Source organism: Phyllopteryx taeniolatus, chromosome 14 (assembly GCF_024500385.1).
Source record: "Phyllopteryx taeniolatus isolate TA_2022b chromosome 14, UOR_Ptae_1.2, whole genome shotgun sequence".
NCBI classification, from domain to species: domain Eukaryota; kingdom Metazoa; phylum Chordata; class Actinopteri; order Syngnathiformes; family Syngnathidae; genus Phyllopteryx; species Phyllopteryx taeniolatus.
In genome coordinates, this window is record NC_084515.1 from 19,138,292 (window position 1) to 19,152,431 (window position 14,140).

Here is a 14,140-nt window from a genome sequence, read left to right on the forward strand (position 1 = left end):
CTCACAACATATTCGATCATTCGCATGCATGGGGAAATTAAGATGACTTGCTTAAGTTTACGGATGCACAACACTGGGGGATGCAGTTAAAATATTAAAGTAATTCCACCTAGTTTGTGATGTGATCCAGAAACTTGTGAGCCTAAATGAGACAGGGTCAAATATTTTATTAGATTTTTCACACTATGTGGTTCATCCTCAAAAATGATGAAATGTTCTAATTTTAATGTTCAAATGGATGATATAGATGACGGTCTCACAGGTCTGTTCCGTATTACATAGAAAATCACACCAATCAACCTTTTAATATTATTGAAGTACCTTCGAAAGTTATGACATGAATGTATTTAGATTGCACCAGCACACACACAAACACACAAAAGAAAATGATCTCCTACCGAGCATATGGTTGGCCACATGAACTTGGATGTCCCATTCACTGTAGAACACCATCTGACATTTGATGCACTGGTACGTCTTCTTCTGTAAATTAGACCAAGAATATTGGTATATTGCTAACCGCAGCAGCATCAACCTAAAAATACAGTTCCAAAACCCATACCTCCTCAGTTTGCGATGGACTGGATCTGGGCATAGGGGACATCTGCGGCGTCTTTAGCTGTCCACTGCCGCTGTCCCCCGCATGCAGCGTCTGGACATGGTTATGCAATTCTGCCTCGGACTCGAACTTCACGTTGCAGGTCGAGCACCGTGTCTTCGTGGCCGCAGTTGAGGATGTCGACGAGGACGACGACGATGAGGAGACGGTTTTGCTTTTCCCCTCGCCCGGGCTGAGACTCTCTCCTTGGATCCATTGAGCAGCGTTCGGCGCTGGAGTGGCGGCACCTCCCTGTTGCTGCTGTTGTCTGCCTCCATTCATCGTCGGGCTGGAGCTCTTCGAACCAGCGCTGGCCACACAAGATGCGCAAAGTCCATAAGGCAGGCCGTTGATGTCCAGCTTGACCAGGTCCTGCTTTGAACGGAAATCTTTCAAGCAGGAGGCGCACTTGAAAGGTTTTTGGACGTTATGTAGCTGCTGGTTGTGAGCGATAGCGTTGCCGCGCCCAATGGATTGGTTTGCGGACATGGTCCCTGTTTTTTGCATGTGGAAGGTCCCGTGGATCTTCAGCTCCAATGTGGAGGTGACTGTCTGCATGCACACCACGCACCGGAAACCCGTCAGCGAATTCCTCAAGTCAGGGTGCATCTGACAGTGCTCCAGGAAGTCCTCCTCACTATGGAGAGGCATCTTACACATGCGGCAGCTGCCCGTATCGAGACTTTTGCTGTGGGTGACCTTGTGTTCCGTCAGGGTGAGCAAAGAGGGGAAACGCTCCCCGCAGATGGGACACATGTAGTGCTTGACGGGCCCGAGGTGGGTCTGCATATGTTCCCTTAGACCAGCCTCAGAGAAGAAGGTGCGAGAGCATACATTGCACTTGTGGTTTCCTTTGATCATTTCAGCTTTCCTTTTCATCAAGGCGCTCTCACCGGGGCGAATGTTGTGGTCCCTCAGCTGGTGGTTGGTGAGAAGTGACTCCATTGTGTAGGAGGCCCCACAGATGTCACAGCTATACATGGGCTCTGCAGACTCCACCTCCTCCTCGCTTCCATCATGGCTGTTGTGGGACTCCACTACTGATCCTACTGTGGTCCCTGTACCGTGGCTGTTGGTCAGAAGACCTTGCAACTCGGCTTCATCTTTAGGATGGCCATCCGCCCCGCTTAATGCAGAGCCGTTAGCACCGCAGTTCTGTGCCTTTCCCTCGAAGACGCAATGTTTCTCCCGCAAATGTTTCTCCAACAGCACGATCGCGTGGAAGGCCTTGCTGCAGAAGCGGCAGTTGTACTTCTTGCTGTGGGTGGTGATGTGACACTGCAGCTCCACCTCCGTCCCAAATGATTCCCCGCAGAAGATGCAACGATGGCCACGGCCTTGGTTTTCCAGGTGGCTGTGTTTGACATGTAACTGCAGGTCTGTTTCGTGCCTGAAATCCCAGTTGCAGGAGGTGCAGCGGTAAACCTTCTTCTCATTGCTGTGCTTCACAGCTAAGTGGAGTTGGGTAGAAACCTTTGAGTCAAAAACCTCCTGACACAGAGTGCAACGAAAAAACACAAAGGTGTGCATGTCAAGCAGGTGCTTCTGCAGGTCATCCACAGACGTGAACTGTTTGTCACAACTCTCGCAGATGTAATACGTGGAGGTGATTGTGAAGTGAATGGTGACATGCTTCAGCAGGGACTCCTGGTTGGGGAACTCTTTGTTGCACTGCGGGCAGGTGAGTTGAGGCTGCAGGCCATCGAGGTGAGTCTTCAGGTGAGTCTGGAAAAGATCTAAGTTTGTATACTTGGCCCCACACTGGTTACATAGGAACTCGCCGGAAGAGCGTGCGGCGGAGCCGCCATGCTTGAGCATGGACGCTTGCTCTACCGTTATTGGAGACGAGGGGCTGAGAGCATGCAACGTCTTCTTTCCATTATTGATGTAGTTGAGTGCAAGGGGAATGTTCTTATGATTCTCCTTGATGTGCTTGTTGAGCTTCAGTACACTGTTGAATATGGGTGAATTGGTGCAGTACGAGCAGGAGTAAACCTCTACAATGGGCTCCTTGGGAGTGACAGCCAAAGGAGAGTCGAAACGCAGGCTACCCCCGTCGCAGTGCGTCTGACGAACATGCTCTTCCAAGGTCGTCTCTGTCAAGAAACCCATGAAGCATTGGGGACAGAAGAAGGCATTGCTCTCCTTGGCCACAGGACTTGGAAAGCCATGGGAACAGCGGATGTGCTCCTGCAGGGCGTTGAGATCGCTCAGTATCTCGGGGCAGAAGTTGCACTGAAGGAGGGAGTCGGGCAAGCCGGCCAGCAGGGCTTCAGCGTTGTGGACCTGCTTCAGATGTTCATTTAGATTTAATAATGAGGGCAGGACCTCCAAGCAAAACTGGCAGGTGTGAGCCTGCTCCGGCTTGTCCAGATGCATCGTCCGTAGGTGAATCTGAAGCACAGCCAAACTGGAGAACACTTGCTTGTTGCAGTACATGCAAGTGTAACAAACCTTTGGCTGTTTGGCAGCCCGCCCCCCTATGTCCGATGCGTTATGAGCAGCCCTCTTCCTCCTGCCCCGAGTCTTGGGGACAGGCGGCGCTATTTCCACCATTGTTGAGCTGTCAACGGAGAGGTTTGAGTCAGGAGTGGTGCTTGAGACAGAAGTGTAGCCCACAGTCAGCAAAGAAGGGCTGTTACTATGGTTACTAGATTCAGGGAGCTGGTGGATGTCCATGTGAGCACAGAGGTCTTCAACAGACAAAAAGTGCTCGGAGCAGATAGCACAGGAGTGGCTCTTCCGGTCCCGGCTGTGGGCCTGGTCGATGTGGGTCAGCAGCGCACCTTCGTCGCTGAAGGGCTCGTGGCAGTAGATGCACTGAAGGGTGGCACCCAGCCCTCCGTCCTCTGATGGGGAGCACTCAGGGTGGCATTCGGCAATGTGCCTTTGGAGGTCTTCTGGGACATCGAAGCCTTCCTCACAACGGCTGCACTTGCGCGTCTCTTTCAGCTTCCAGTCGTCAACTCTACAGAGGCTAGAGCCGCCGCCCTCTTTGCCCCGCTCGTGCACTTGCATGTGGCCGTGCAGCGAGCTGGAGGAGAGGAAGCCTCGGCGGCACACGGGGCACTTGTGGGGTTTGTTGGAGGCGTGAGTTTTCATGTGGATTTTAAGATGATCGCTGCGGGAAAAGGCTGAGTCGCATTCACCGCAGTGGTACTTCTTGTCACCGGTGTGCAGCTTGACGTGTCGATCGCGGCTGCGCTTGTGCTTGAACAGACGGCTGCAGAAGGTGCAGCTGAAGGGAAGCTTGTCGCCGTGGCTCTGCTCGTGACGTTTGAGGAAGCTCAGGCGGCTGAAAGACTTGTTGCAGAATTGGCACGGGTACGGCAGGCCCGGACCCCCTTCGTCCTCGCCGAAATCATAGTCTTCGCAGTGTCCCGGAGACGTCTGATCCTTACTGGAGGGAGATGACGCTGGCCAAGAACATGATGGGTCGTCCTCGATGTCTGCCCCGTCTGAAAAGAAAATAGAAAGAAAAAGAGAAGAGTCTGTCAGTGAGGCTATTAGGCGACAAAACGGGGGGGGGGGGACACACACGTTTATGTCAGCAACCCGTTAGCCTCAATCATTTGCATATACACTAAAAGGTGGGACACTACGGTGGTACAAGTAGGGTGTGATTTTTTTTTTTTTTGGTACCTTAAACAACATTGAACAATGCGTCCCTGTGGGTGTTATCCCAAAAAAATTACATTAAAACACACAATTTAAAGTATAATTAGAGATGATAATGAGAAATACTTTTACCACAATTAACCTTGTATGTGGCCATGTAATGGCTTAGCCCACTGTGACTCAACACAATCTCTCTGACATTTAAAGCCAAAGCAAGACAGTGGGTGTACTTGAGGATGTAAGCCTGGCATGAGGTAAATTAGAACATTTCTATTATTTCTGAACAGCTACAAGACTTAAAAAAAAAAAAAAAAAAAAAAAAAAACAGGAGCCCTTGAAACTACTTTAAAGCGAGACAAAACACACAAGGAAATTTCTGCACTGGTGGGAGTGGGAAAGAAGATTAAACGCGCAATTTCGACCACAGCCGTACATAGCCTGTAGGAAGCCGCCGCCGCGAGACAAATGATTTTCATGAAAAGCGTTGAGCGTTCAGAGCATTAGTCAATAAATATCTGATTATAGAATGAACATTATTATCATATTTATCAGCATGCAAAGCTGTGAGGCAAGTGAAAATGGTTGAAAGAATGTGTGTTGCGCAGGGGAGGCAAACAAGGGACACAACTCGAGCTCTAATAGTTAACTAATTTTATCATCCATCTCTTTTTTTTTTTTTTTAGTTTGGCCATTCATCCACATGCAAATTTAATTTTACGGTCAATAAAACAAACAAACAAACAAACAAAAAAATGTTGAGCAGGATTTACAAAACTGGAGGCAGAACAAAGATTAGGCGTAGAGTTCAGCCGCCATTTATTCTCCTGTCCTCTTCAAACAAAGTTTGCCAGCCATTGCGGCTTTGCACTTGAAATAATTGGATGCGTGGCAATGTTAGCGCCAGTGTCTGGCACAGGAACATTTGCTTTTTCAAAAAGTGGTTTGGGCAGTGAGTCTTCAATTTGACCTCTTCTTACACACTGTAAGTTGCACCTCGGTTACAGAAAAATTGCGTCGCTATTCCCGTATTAATACTGTTCTCACACGACAACGAACTGTCAAAAAGCTGTAAAAAAGATGTCCCGAGTCTTGAGAAAAGGAGGCGCTTAGATCTTCTTAGATTTGAATGGGGCTTGAGATTATTGGCTAGTGCTGTTGAATGATTGCAAAATTTTCATTTGATCTACTTAAGTGATGTATTTGTTAATTGTTTTGTTAAACAGTGATTATATTCAGGAATAACTCCACACATTTGAATAACTCCATTACCCTTTTCCTCGATTCCCCATTGGTGCTACTGACTTTCCTCGGGTTTCTGATTGGCTCTACAGTTAAAGTTACAGCGCCATCTGTTGCGTTGGCATTTCTGTTTTGGGGAAAATGTACTTCTTAAAAATCCCTGTGTGCAAAGCCTTACTTGTTCAAGGGCAAGCAGGTGCAGAGAATCACGGGGGACGGCAACATTACTGCTCCCACGTGTTACAAATTCTTGACGGTCTCCTGATACGCAAATGTGCTGACATTCCACTGCGCTGTTGCATTGTACAGTAACATGACTGGAAAACACCACTTCCACAAGTTCAAAAGGTTACAGGCCACTTCTTCCTGCTGTCCAATTTTAAGTGCTCTTGACTTCCTTACCTAAATAAAACAGTGTAATCCCAACCCCTTCAGAAAAAGCTATGTCAAAAGGCCAAAACTTGGAAATGGAAAAACAAGAGGAAACTGCAGAGATTTATGAAGGGAGGAGGACCTGGTGGTGAAGGAAAAGCTCTTCGCGGGAGCCAACCTGTAAAGAGTTGAGCTGACAAGTCCAAGTGTCTCCTTCTCTTCCCCTCGCCGTTGTTTTTACAAAGTGATCTGGCCTTCATCAGGATATCATGCCCTCTCTGAACACTTGCCCACCCCCCCACCACCATCAGGGCCTATCTTCAGGAAACAGATGCAGTCGGAGGAGGCCATTCCCTTGTCCCCACCCCCACCGTAAATTGCTGAAAGCACCACGTTGCGAGCCCACCTCCACATGGCGGCCCTCATGAATACCTTCCCCCGCTGGCGAGGCGCCCACTCTACGCGTCTCTCTCAAGGTGCAAACCTCGCTTGGTTTGCAAGCCTCCATACGCGAAGCTCTCTTTGCTTTGCGGGAGGGCGTCTGACTCAGTGCAATGCCCTCCTCCGCAGAGGGGGCGGATCTGCCCTCTCTCCCTCCGCTATGAAGAATGACCCCAGCCAATGCCTTACAGTCAAACGTATTGGCGTTAAGACAATGCTATAAAACAAACAAACAAATGAGCCCATATACGAGGTTAAATGAAATTCGACGGTCCTAAATGCGGATGCATTTGCCTTGGGACGCCGTCAAGCTGTCGTTCCCTTGTTTGCTCATTTTCTTGATGTCAATTATTTATTTAGTGCCGTTACTCTAAGGACACAGAAACAGAAATTTGAAAGAAAACACAGTAAAAGGATCTTTTCTTCAGCAAAGAGAATAAATAATCACGTTCAGATAAAATTCCGGCATATCAAAACGCGAGACAGCAGGACAATTGCCTCTTGAATTCGATCAAAATGATCGAGGAACAATACGCCTCTAAACTCAAAAACCATGATGTCATATAATTCAGACTCTCACCTAATCTTTCCATAAAAATACGTCCCAGAAGTTGTGCACTTTGGAATTCGAAAGACATTTTTGTGGAAAAACATGCCCCTTAAGCCAAATGCCCCTGAGATCGAAAAAAATCTGAACTCAAAGATTTTCAACAAAATAGAGTATATCATCGTAAGTCAAACGCATAAAGTTGTACAACCAATATTTGATGAGGAAATCACGCTTCTCAAGTCGAAAGCCCCAAGTTTGCTCAATTTGGGATTTGAACAGAATTTGTCTGAAATATATGCCGCTTAAATTGAATGTCCCTGAGGGCGCATGTTTCCTGGAGAAAATATGCCTCAAAAGACGATCACAGCAACTTGGAGTTTCAAACGTAAGGTGCGAAACCTCAGTATAAGATGCATCAAAAACTTAACTCTGCCCGTGTGGCTTTGTGTTTTGGCTTTTTTTGGCGACATTTACATCTAATTAAGGATTGGTCCAAACAGGATGTTAAAGAGAGGAAGAATATATACTGGCGTAAGCGGCCAAAGCACTTAGGACTCCAACGTCAACATACAGTATGTGTTAGTATGTGTACACCTGTCATCAAAGTGAGGTTTTTGTTTGTATTCCAGTGATTTACTACTTATTATATGTGCTAAGAATGTTAAAAAAAATAATACAAATCTAAAGTCAATAAAGCTTTTTAGATGGCAACAGTTTTTTTTGGGCAATGTTTCCATAATTTATGATGGAAAAAAAAAAAAGTCAAAATATAATCAAGGTCCAAAGAAATCAGAGGTTTGTCCATAGAAGTTGCACTGTATATGATTGATTGACGGTATCGTATCTCTCGAGGCTGAAAGGTTCTGCTGCTGTAAAGACATAGTGACTTCATTCTTTACTATAGCGGCAGGACAATGAAAACAAGAGAATATTTTTTTTTTAGTGCACATTCATTCTCTCGCTCTCTCCCACACATACATAGAAAACACAGATAGAAGTCCAATGGTCAAAACAAGTATGTGAACAAGCGTGGATGAAAGTGCAATCCTTCCTCAGGAGACCGGCAGAGGAAAGCGAGAGACAGCCTTGTTTTTTTCCCCCTTCTTCACCCTGACAAGAAATGCCCAGGCCTCAGCAGCAGCCTGAGTAAATAAAAGAACGGGCCTTACTTCCCAGTCTCTCGGGCCGGGGGCCTGTGCACGCCAGCGCTCTCTGTGCTGCTGCCAAAGGGGATGCTGGGGCCTGAAAAATTACACCCTGCAGCTGAAGGGCTGTCTTTGTTGGACTGCCAAGGCCTTCCTGAGCATCCTTCAGCCAACAGCCTGTCACATCCTGGGAGGAAGACCTCCATCTTAAGGCCTGTCCCTCTTTGGGAGTTGTGTCCCTACCACCCCACCGCCACCACCATCTCCCACTCACGCCGTTAAATGTCTTCTATATGGAACAAAACAATCGCAGCTGCAGGGAATGTCCCGTAGTTGTGCGTTAGCTAGGGAGACGGGATATTAGCCCTCCGTTACATGACAGCAAAACAAGTACAACAAGGAACTCAAAAGGAACTGAAGTAGTGCACAGACCTCCAGCAAGGTGCAAAAGATTGTGGCCTGCATGTCAACGCATAGGATTCCACGCTACAAATGTTTGCATTCTTGATGGGAGATGAACAACCGTGAAAGCGTATTCATTAAGAAAAATGATATTATAGTGCTTTGCCAAGAGTCAGAGGGGGTTATGAAATACTTGGAAGAAAATCCTATTGACATAAAAGGCTAAGGTACCACGGACAGAAGATGTGGCCCATGCAGCAACATAACATGAAGCTATAGAGTCCAAATGGGACTGTACCAATTTTATAAAGGTGCCATTGAGCGCAATCAGCAATACGAGAAAATACATTCTTCATGAAGAAATGACTCCACATTTTCATTCCTGAGAAAATTTAATGGATGCATGCTTGTTCCAGTAAGTCGAGCATCCCTGTTTTCATACAATTTGGAATCCTACCAGTATTTCAAAAACATGCAATAATACAGTACGTTGGAAAAATGTACCTCAAGATTTGAGTGCCCTTGTGGTCATACAATTTAGAATTCCATCAAGGTTTTCAGGAATAAAAGATGTCTTTTATGGTTAAACAACCCCGAGGCAATACAATTCAGAATTTAACCAGCATGACACCAAGTGAGATCTCGGCATACCTCACAATACCTTGATTTAGCGGGCATCAAAGGGTTAAGCCTGTAATTAGCTTTCTCTTTGGCTTTTTGTGGAGATTTATTCTAGGGCCAGACTCATTTAGGGGTTAATATGAGAAGAAAAAGCAAAGTCCATGAAGGGTCATGCAAATCAGTTGTGTCGTTTTTGCGTCGTGCAAACCAACGAACGAACCCACGAATCAAAAGTCAATACGAGAACCTCTCGCATTCGCCCTTTAGTTTAACTCATGCATCTAGTACAGTTCATCAGGTTTCATACATGCAGGAGCAGTATATTTAAATAAAAAAATCTCTTCTATTTACACAAGGAATAACCCCTTTTTTTTTTCTTTTCACACGCAGGTCTCAAGGTTTCCTGTAGCTGACTGAAGTGTTCTTTGTGCTCTGCTTCCTCTGTGTTCATTCATAGTAACCTTTCCCAGAGTAAATACTCCTGTTCAAATAAAGTCCTTAAATCTGGGAACAGGTCGTCTGCCATTTTTGGACTCCAAAACCCAGAGGATACGTTTTGATTTATGTCCACTATTAATATGTTTGGGCCTTAACATGGGCATATTTTTAAGAGAGTTTGACATTAATTCTCCTGATGACACAGTCGCCCTTTGGAATAGAAAACATATGGTGGCGGTCATTTTTGGTTTTCATTGCCATTGGACCATAATGATCAGATCTTGATAAATGTGACATAAAGTGGAGATTTATGAATGTTGCAGGGCTGCCTCACAGTTCTGAGGTTCTTGGTTCGAATCTCAGTTTAGGCCGTCGTGTGTGGACTCTACACATCCATGTTGTATCTTGATACGCTACTTGCAAGGTGTGCTAAACTCTTGTCCAAAGCTCTTGTAAACTACAGTACATCTTTGTGTACATGCTTGTCATAAGAGATATGTTTTGAGTGTGAGTGTATTTGTTGGCACATGGGGGATTGGGGACTCATTGAATAAACAAAAAGCTGACAACTTGTCTGATGTAACACCGTGACCTCCCTTCATATTCACAGACGCGATCTTTTCTTTTTGTATTATTATTATTCCAGAAGAAGTAGCGAGCGCTCCCCCGCGAGACAACCGCATGTGTCATCTCGGCATTTTACCTTTTCTGATGCCCAAATAGCGGCGTGTCTCTGAACGACGCGCTCGTCATGTACAGCACGCTTTGCGACATCATCACTTAAGATCGAATGCAGTCGGCAGCAAAATGAATTTTCGCATGATCTCTCAACACCCTGACTGAATGTGTGTTTGAAAGTTCTTTGAAATTATTTCTTTATTACTAACGTCCTACCTGCTACTCATCGTTGGAGCAGCTATTAGTTGCTAACATGAGCGATACATTTTGTAATCCTGAGATAGTAACTTTTGCAATATTTTAATCCAAATTTGGCACAGTGACATTAATCTGCTATATCAACACCACATTTTTGCATCATACTAATAAGAAATCACTTTTAGTGGATGTGTAGGATAATAGTTTTATTTTAAATGTTTCTATTATTTTTACTTCGTTAGCCAGCTAGCCAGTTGCTTAGTTCAGTGTGGACAGCAAGTTTGTCAAGACAGGTAGTTCATCTGTTTGCAATTAGATTGCCAGCAAGGTTGGTAGTTGTCATCGGGACACATTAGTTAGTGAGCTAGTTAGTTACACACCAGCTTTTGTATTATACTGGAAAGAAATGACTTGTTACTTAGCTAGCCAGCAAGTTAGTTAGTGAGCTGGTTGGCTAGCTATGTAGTTCCTTACATACTTAGTGTGCCGTAAGCTTGCCAGCAAGGTGGCGACTGGCTAGTGTTTTATTCAGTCAGTCAGTAAATTAGATTCGATTAGTTTAACACCACATTTTTTAATCATACTACTTAGAAGTTACTTAAATAAAAATTTTTTTTAATTGTTACCCCCACCATGTTAATGTTACTTTGATACTTTTTAAAAATGAGTAAGTCACTTAGTTGGTTAGTAATTGGTTGGTTAGTTAGTCAGGCGGTCAGTTAGTTTTGAATTTTAATTCCCTGTGACACAATAAAAGCATATATCGATATAGCTAGCTTGTTTAGTACATCTAGTTAGATAAGCTAGCAAGCTAGCTGTCCAGTTAGGTTAGTTATTCAGTCAGTCAGAAAGTAAGTTGGTGAATAAACTAGACTTAAACTTTTTTTTTTTTTTTTTAATCACACTGGAACGATTCGATTTTTCCAATTATACCCACTTCACTGAAGTTAGTCAATCAGTAGGTTACTTGCATAGAAATCTAGTCAAAATATATTTTTTGTCACACAAACAGGTCAGAAAAGAATACCATACAATATAGTGAGGATCCAGATAATTTATTTTGATACAATTATGAGTAATATATTATTCTTAATGATAGAATATGATCATATTTGTGTCTCTGTAGGGATAAAATAAATAAAAAAATAAAAATTGGTGCTGATCCAAATGAGGCAACTTTACCTTTTGACAGTAGTAGAACACAAGACACATCCGGGCTGTCTACGAATAGTTTGGATCTGGGGTTGACATAGAAACAAAAAGGATGCTCTGTGTAAAAGGTTAAATTAGTGCATACAGCTGTTAGTGACATGAAGAAGTGACTCATTTAATTGAAGACACCATCTATATTTTGCCTCTATTCTTTTATTTCATTTATTATTTATTTTTTTACCAAGCAAACACAATACGCCCTTACGCATAACTGACAAATGTCAGGTCCCTCTCCGCCTTCCGAAGGATCAATCGATGCTACAGGATGAGAGAGGAGGGGTTTCATTCGTGCGTGGGCGTGCGTGTGTATAAGCAGTGATCAAGGATGCTAGAGGCCAAGGCAGGAAGTCAGCAGATGAAATAAGGCTTCACTTCCTGCGGATTCCTCAGCGAGTTCCCCCAGCCTGACATCACACGCCTTAAAGTGCATTCAGCAACGGGACTCTGAGGTCTGGGCGTCCATTACGCCAGCACCCTCGTGGCCCCGCCTCTCAGCCACAGGGAAAGCGGCAAAGCGTCAACTACTTTGTCCACATTAGCCACGTCCCCCAGCTCAGACAAGCACACTTGGTCACTGTCCCAGAAATCACAGTGCCCCAGTGGCACCCCGGGAAAGTTAGACAAATGGAAGGGCAGAACCGAGGAAAAGTAGGGCGGCCAGTCATCATTTACAGTTTTTTTTCCTTCTTCTTGGGCCTGTGATATCGAGACACTATGAAAAATGGATTACATATGGCAGACATGCCCCTGATACACTCCTATACTTCCACAAACAGATGTAAACTGACAAAAAACAAAAAAACAAAACAAAACAAAACAAGAGTAATAATATTTTCTTATATTCGTGTTAAATATGAGTATTTTTGTTTATATTAGTGAACAATAGCATCAAGTGAACTTTGGTCTACACTATTGCACAAAGTTATTGGGATACCTGGCCATTGCACCGATTACAAAATATTACCAATACAACATGGGGCAGCTAGATTGTCAATTTGTAGATGTCGATTTTTGAAGTTTTCTTTTTGCTTCTTACCTCCACCCGGAAAATGTGTTTTTAGGCAATGTCCTTTATCCATCTTAGCAGTTAGTAAGGCAGCCTGCTACTCTGTCCATCAGTCATCCAGGCATTATTAGGAATCCCACTCATGTTCTAGACAGGGCATGGACTGCTGCAATATGATTAGCTGCAGGAAACACGCCGCTGCAATGTAACTGGCTGCTCCCTCCTGGTAATACATGTCCTACTGCTTCCAGAATGGAATAGAAGAATGTGACTTCAGTGTGGCGGCTAATCTTAACCAACCCTAACCCTAATCCTAAACCGTCACAACCCACTCTAACCCCAACCCTAGCCCTAACCCTAACAAACATGATTGCTTTTATTTTGTACTAATGTCATACATATTTAGAACTGTCATCTCGTTCCATCTGTGCAGCCTGCCTGTCCCACAATGCACAAGCCAATCATATCGCAATGGGGCGTGCCCTGCCTAGAACATGTGTAACGCATTGGCCAGTTAGTCAATTATCCAGGTGACTAACTACTCCCATCTGTCAATTTGCTAGCAAGTTAGTTCACCAGGTGGCTAGCTAGTCCATCTGGCAGGTGGCTAGATAGTCTGTTCCTCAGTCAGCAAGTGGTTAAGTTAGTTAGCCAGGTGGCAAGCTAGTCCCTCCGCCACTCAGCTAGTTAGTAAGTTTGGCATGTGGCTAGCTAGTCTGTCCATCAGTCAACTAGTTAGCCAGATGGCGAGCTAATGGCTCAAACCAAATATGGATGTTGTCAAAGTGCAGAAGAGATGCGCAGTTTAAAAACATGATTTGCGGTGATTTTGGTGATGGTGCTGGGATGCTCTAAGCTTGTGCTAGAGGGCAAAGGGAAGAAGAGGTGGAGTCCAAAGCGCAAACAGGAAGAAGGCTGCCGTGCAGGTCTTGGCTTGTCCAGAGGCCGCAGTGAGTCTCGCAGGGGGAGAGAGGAGGATGACAATCTGTCCCCCAGCATGGCCGCTCCATCGCCCGCTTCACTTCTCTGGCTCTAAGGGAGGACGGGGTGAGCAGGACGCGCGTGTATGTGTGTGTGTTTCTCCCTCAACACTGCGGCAGATCAGGTGCAAGATCCAGCTAACCATTCTATGTGCTGCTGCTAATGCCTGTTCACTGCGTGCACTGTGCACTTTTATCCCCTCTCTTTTTTACTTATTCAGGTAAATATGACTTATGCATCAGCTTAGAGGAAAAGAATTGTGCGTGTAGAAATATGCTGATTTATTGTACTGCCGCTTCATTAGAAAGTTTCAAGAGACGCGACTCGAAACCGAGCTCAACAGCCAGTTAATTCAGCGGGGTAGTGTTGAGGGGCAGGCACCTGGGTGTACAATTCTGGGAGAGCGCATCATTTCAAATGAAGACAAAAAATCTACATTAAAACTTCAGGCTATTTCTACCCAGTTCTCTCCCTCTCTTCTACCTAAGACTGTAAATCCTTCCAGTGCATGTAGTCAAAATCGAGATGGCTCGAGCCACGGACTCCAAGATTGTCACGTGAAACGGAACGACAGGAAATGAGTGCTTGCATAATGTAAAAAACAAAATAAAGTCATACGCCACAATAAGGAAATGAGTTTG

The 14,140-nt window shown here is 44.9% G+C and overlaps 1 protein-coding gene across 5 annotated transcripts in view; it reads right to left on the reverse strand.

The window, feature by feature from the left end:
* LOC133488607 (zinc finger protein 521-like) overlaps window positions 1-14,140 on the reverse strand; it is a 121,968-nt gene that overhangs the window by 59,261 nt on the left and 48,567 nt on the right. For 4 of the 5 annotated variants that reach the window (XM_061796682.1, XM_061796679.1, XM_061796680.1 and 1 more), the window contains exons 4-5: window positions 563-4,056; window positions 399-483 (exon numbers count right to left, since the gene is read on the reverse strand). In XM_061796682.1, the coding sequence (XP_061652666.1) occupies window positions 399-483; window positions 563-3,700 (3,223 nt within the window). In that variant the 5' untranslated portion in view covers window positions 3,701-4,056. Of the gene's footprint in view, window positions 1-109; window positions 143-398; window positions 484-562; window positions 4,057-14,140 lie in introns of all 5 variants that reach the window. The other variant, XM_061796681.1, reaches the window with a different exon arrangement.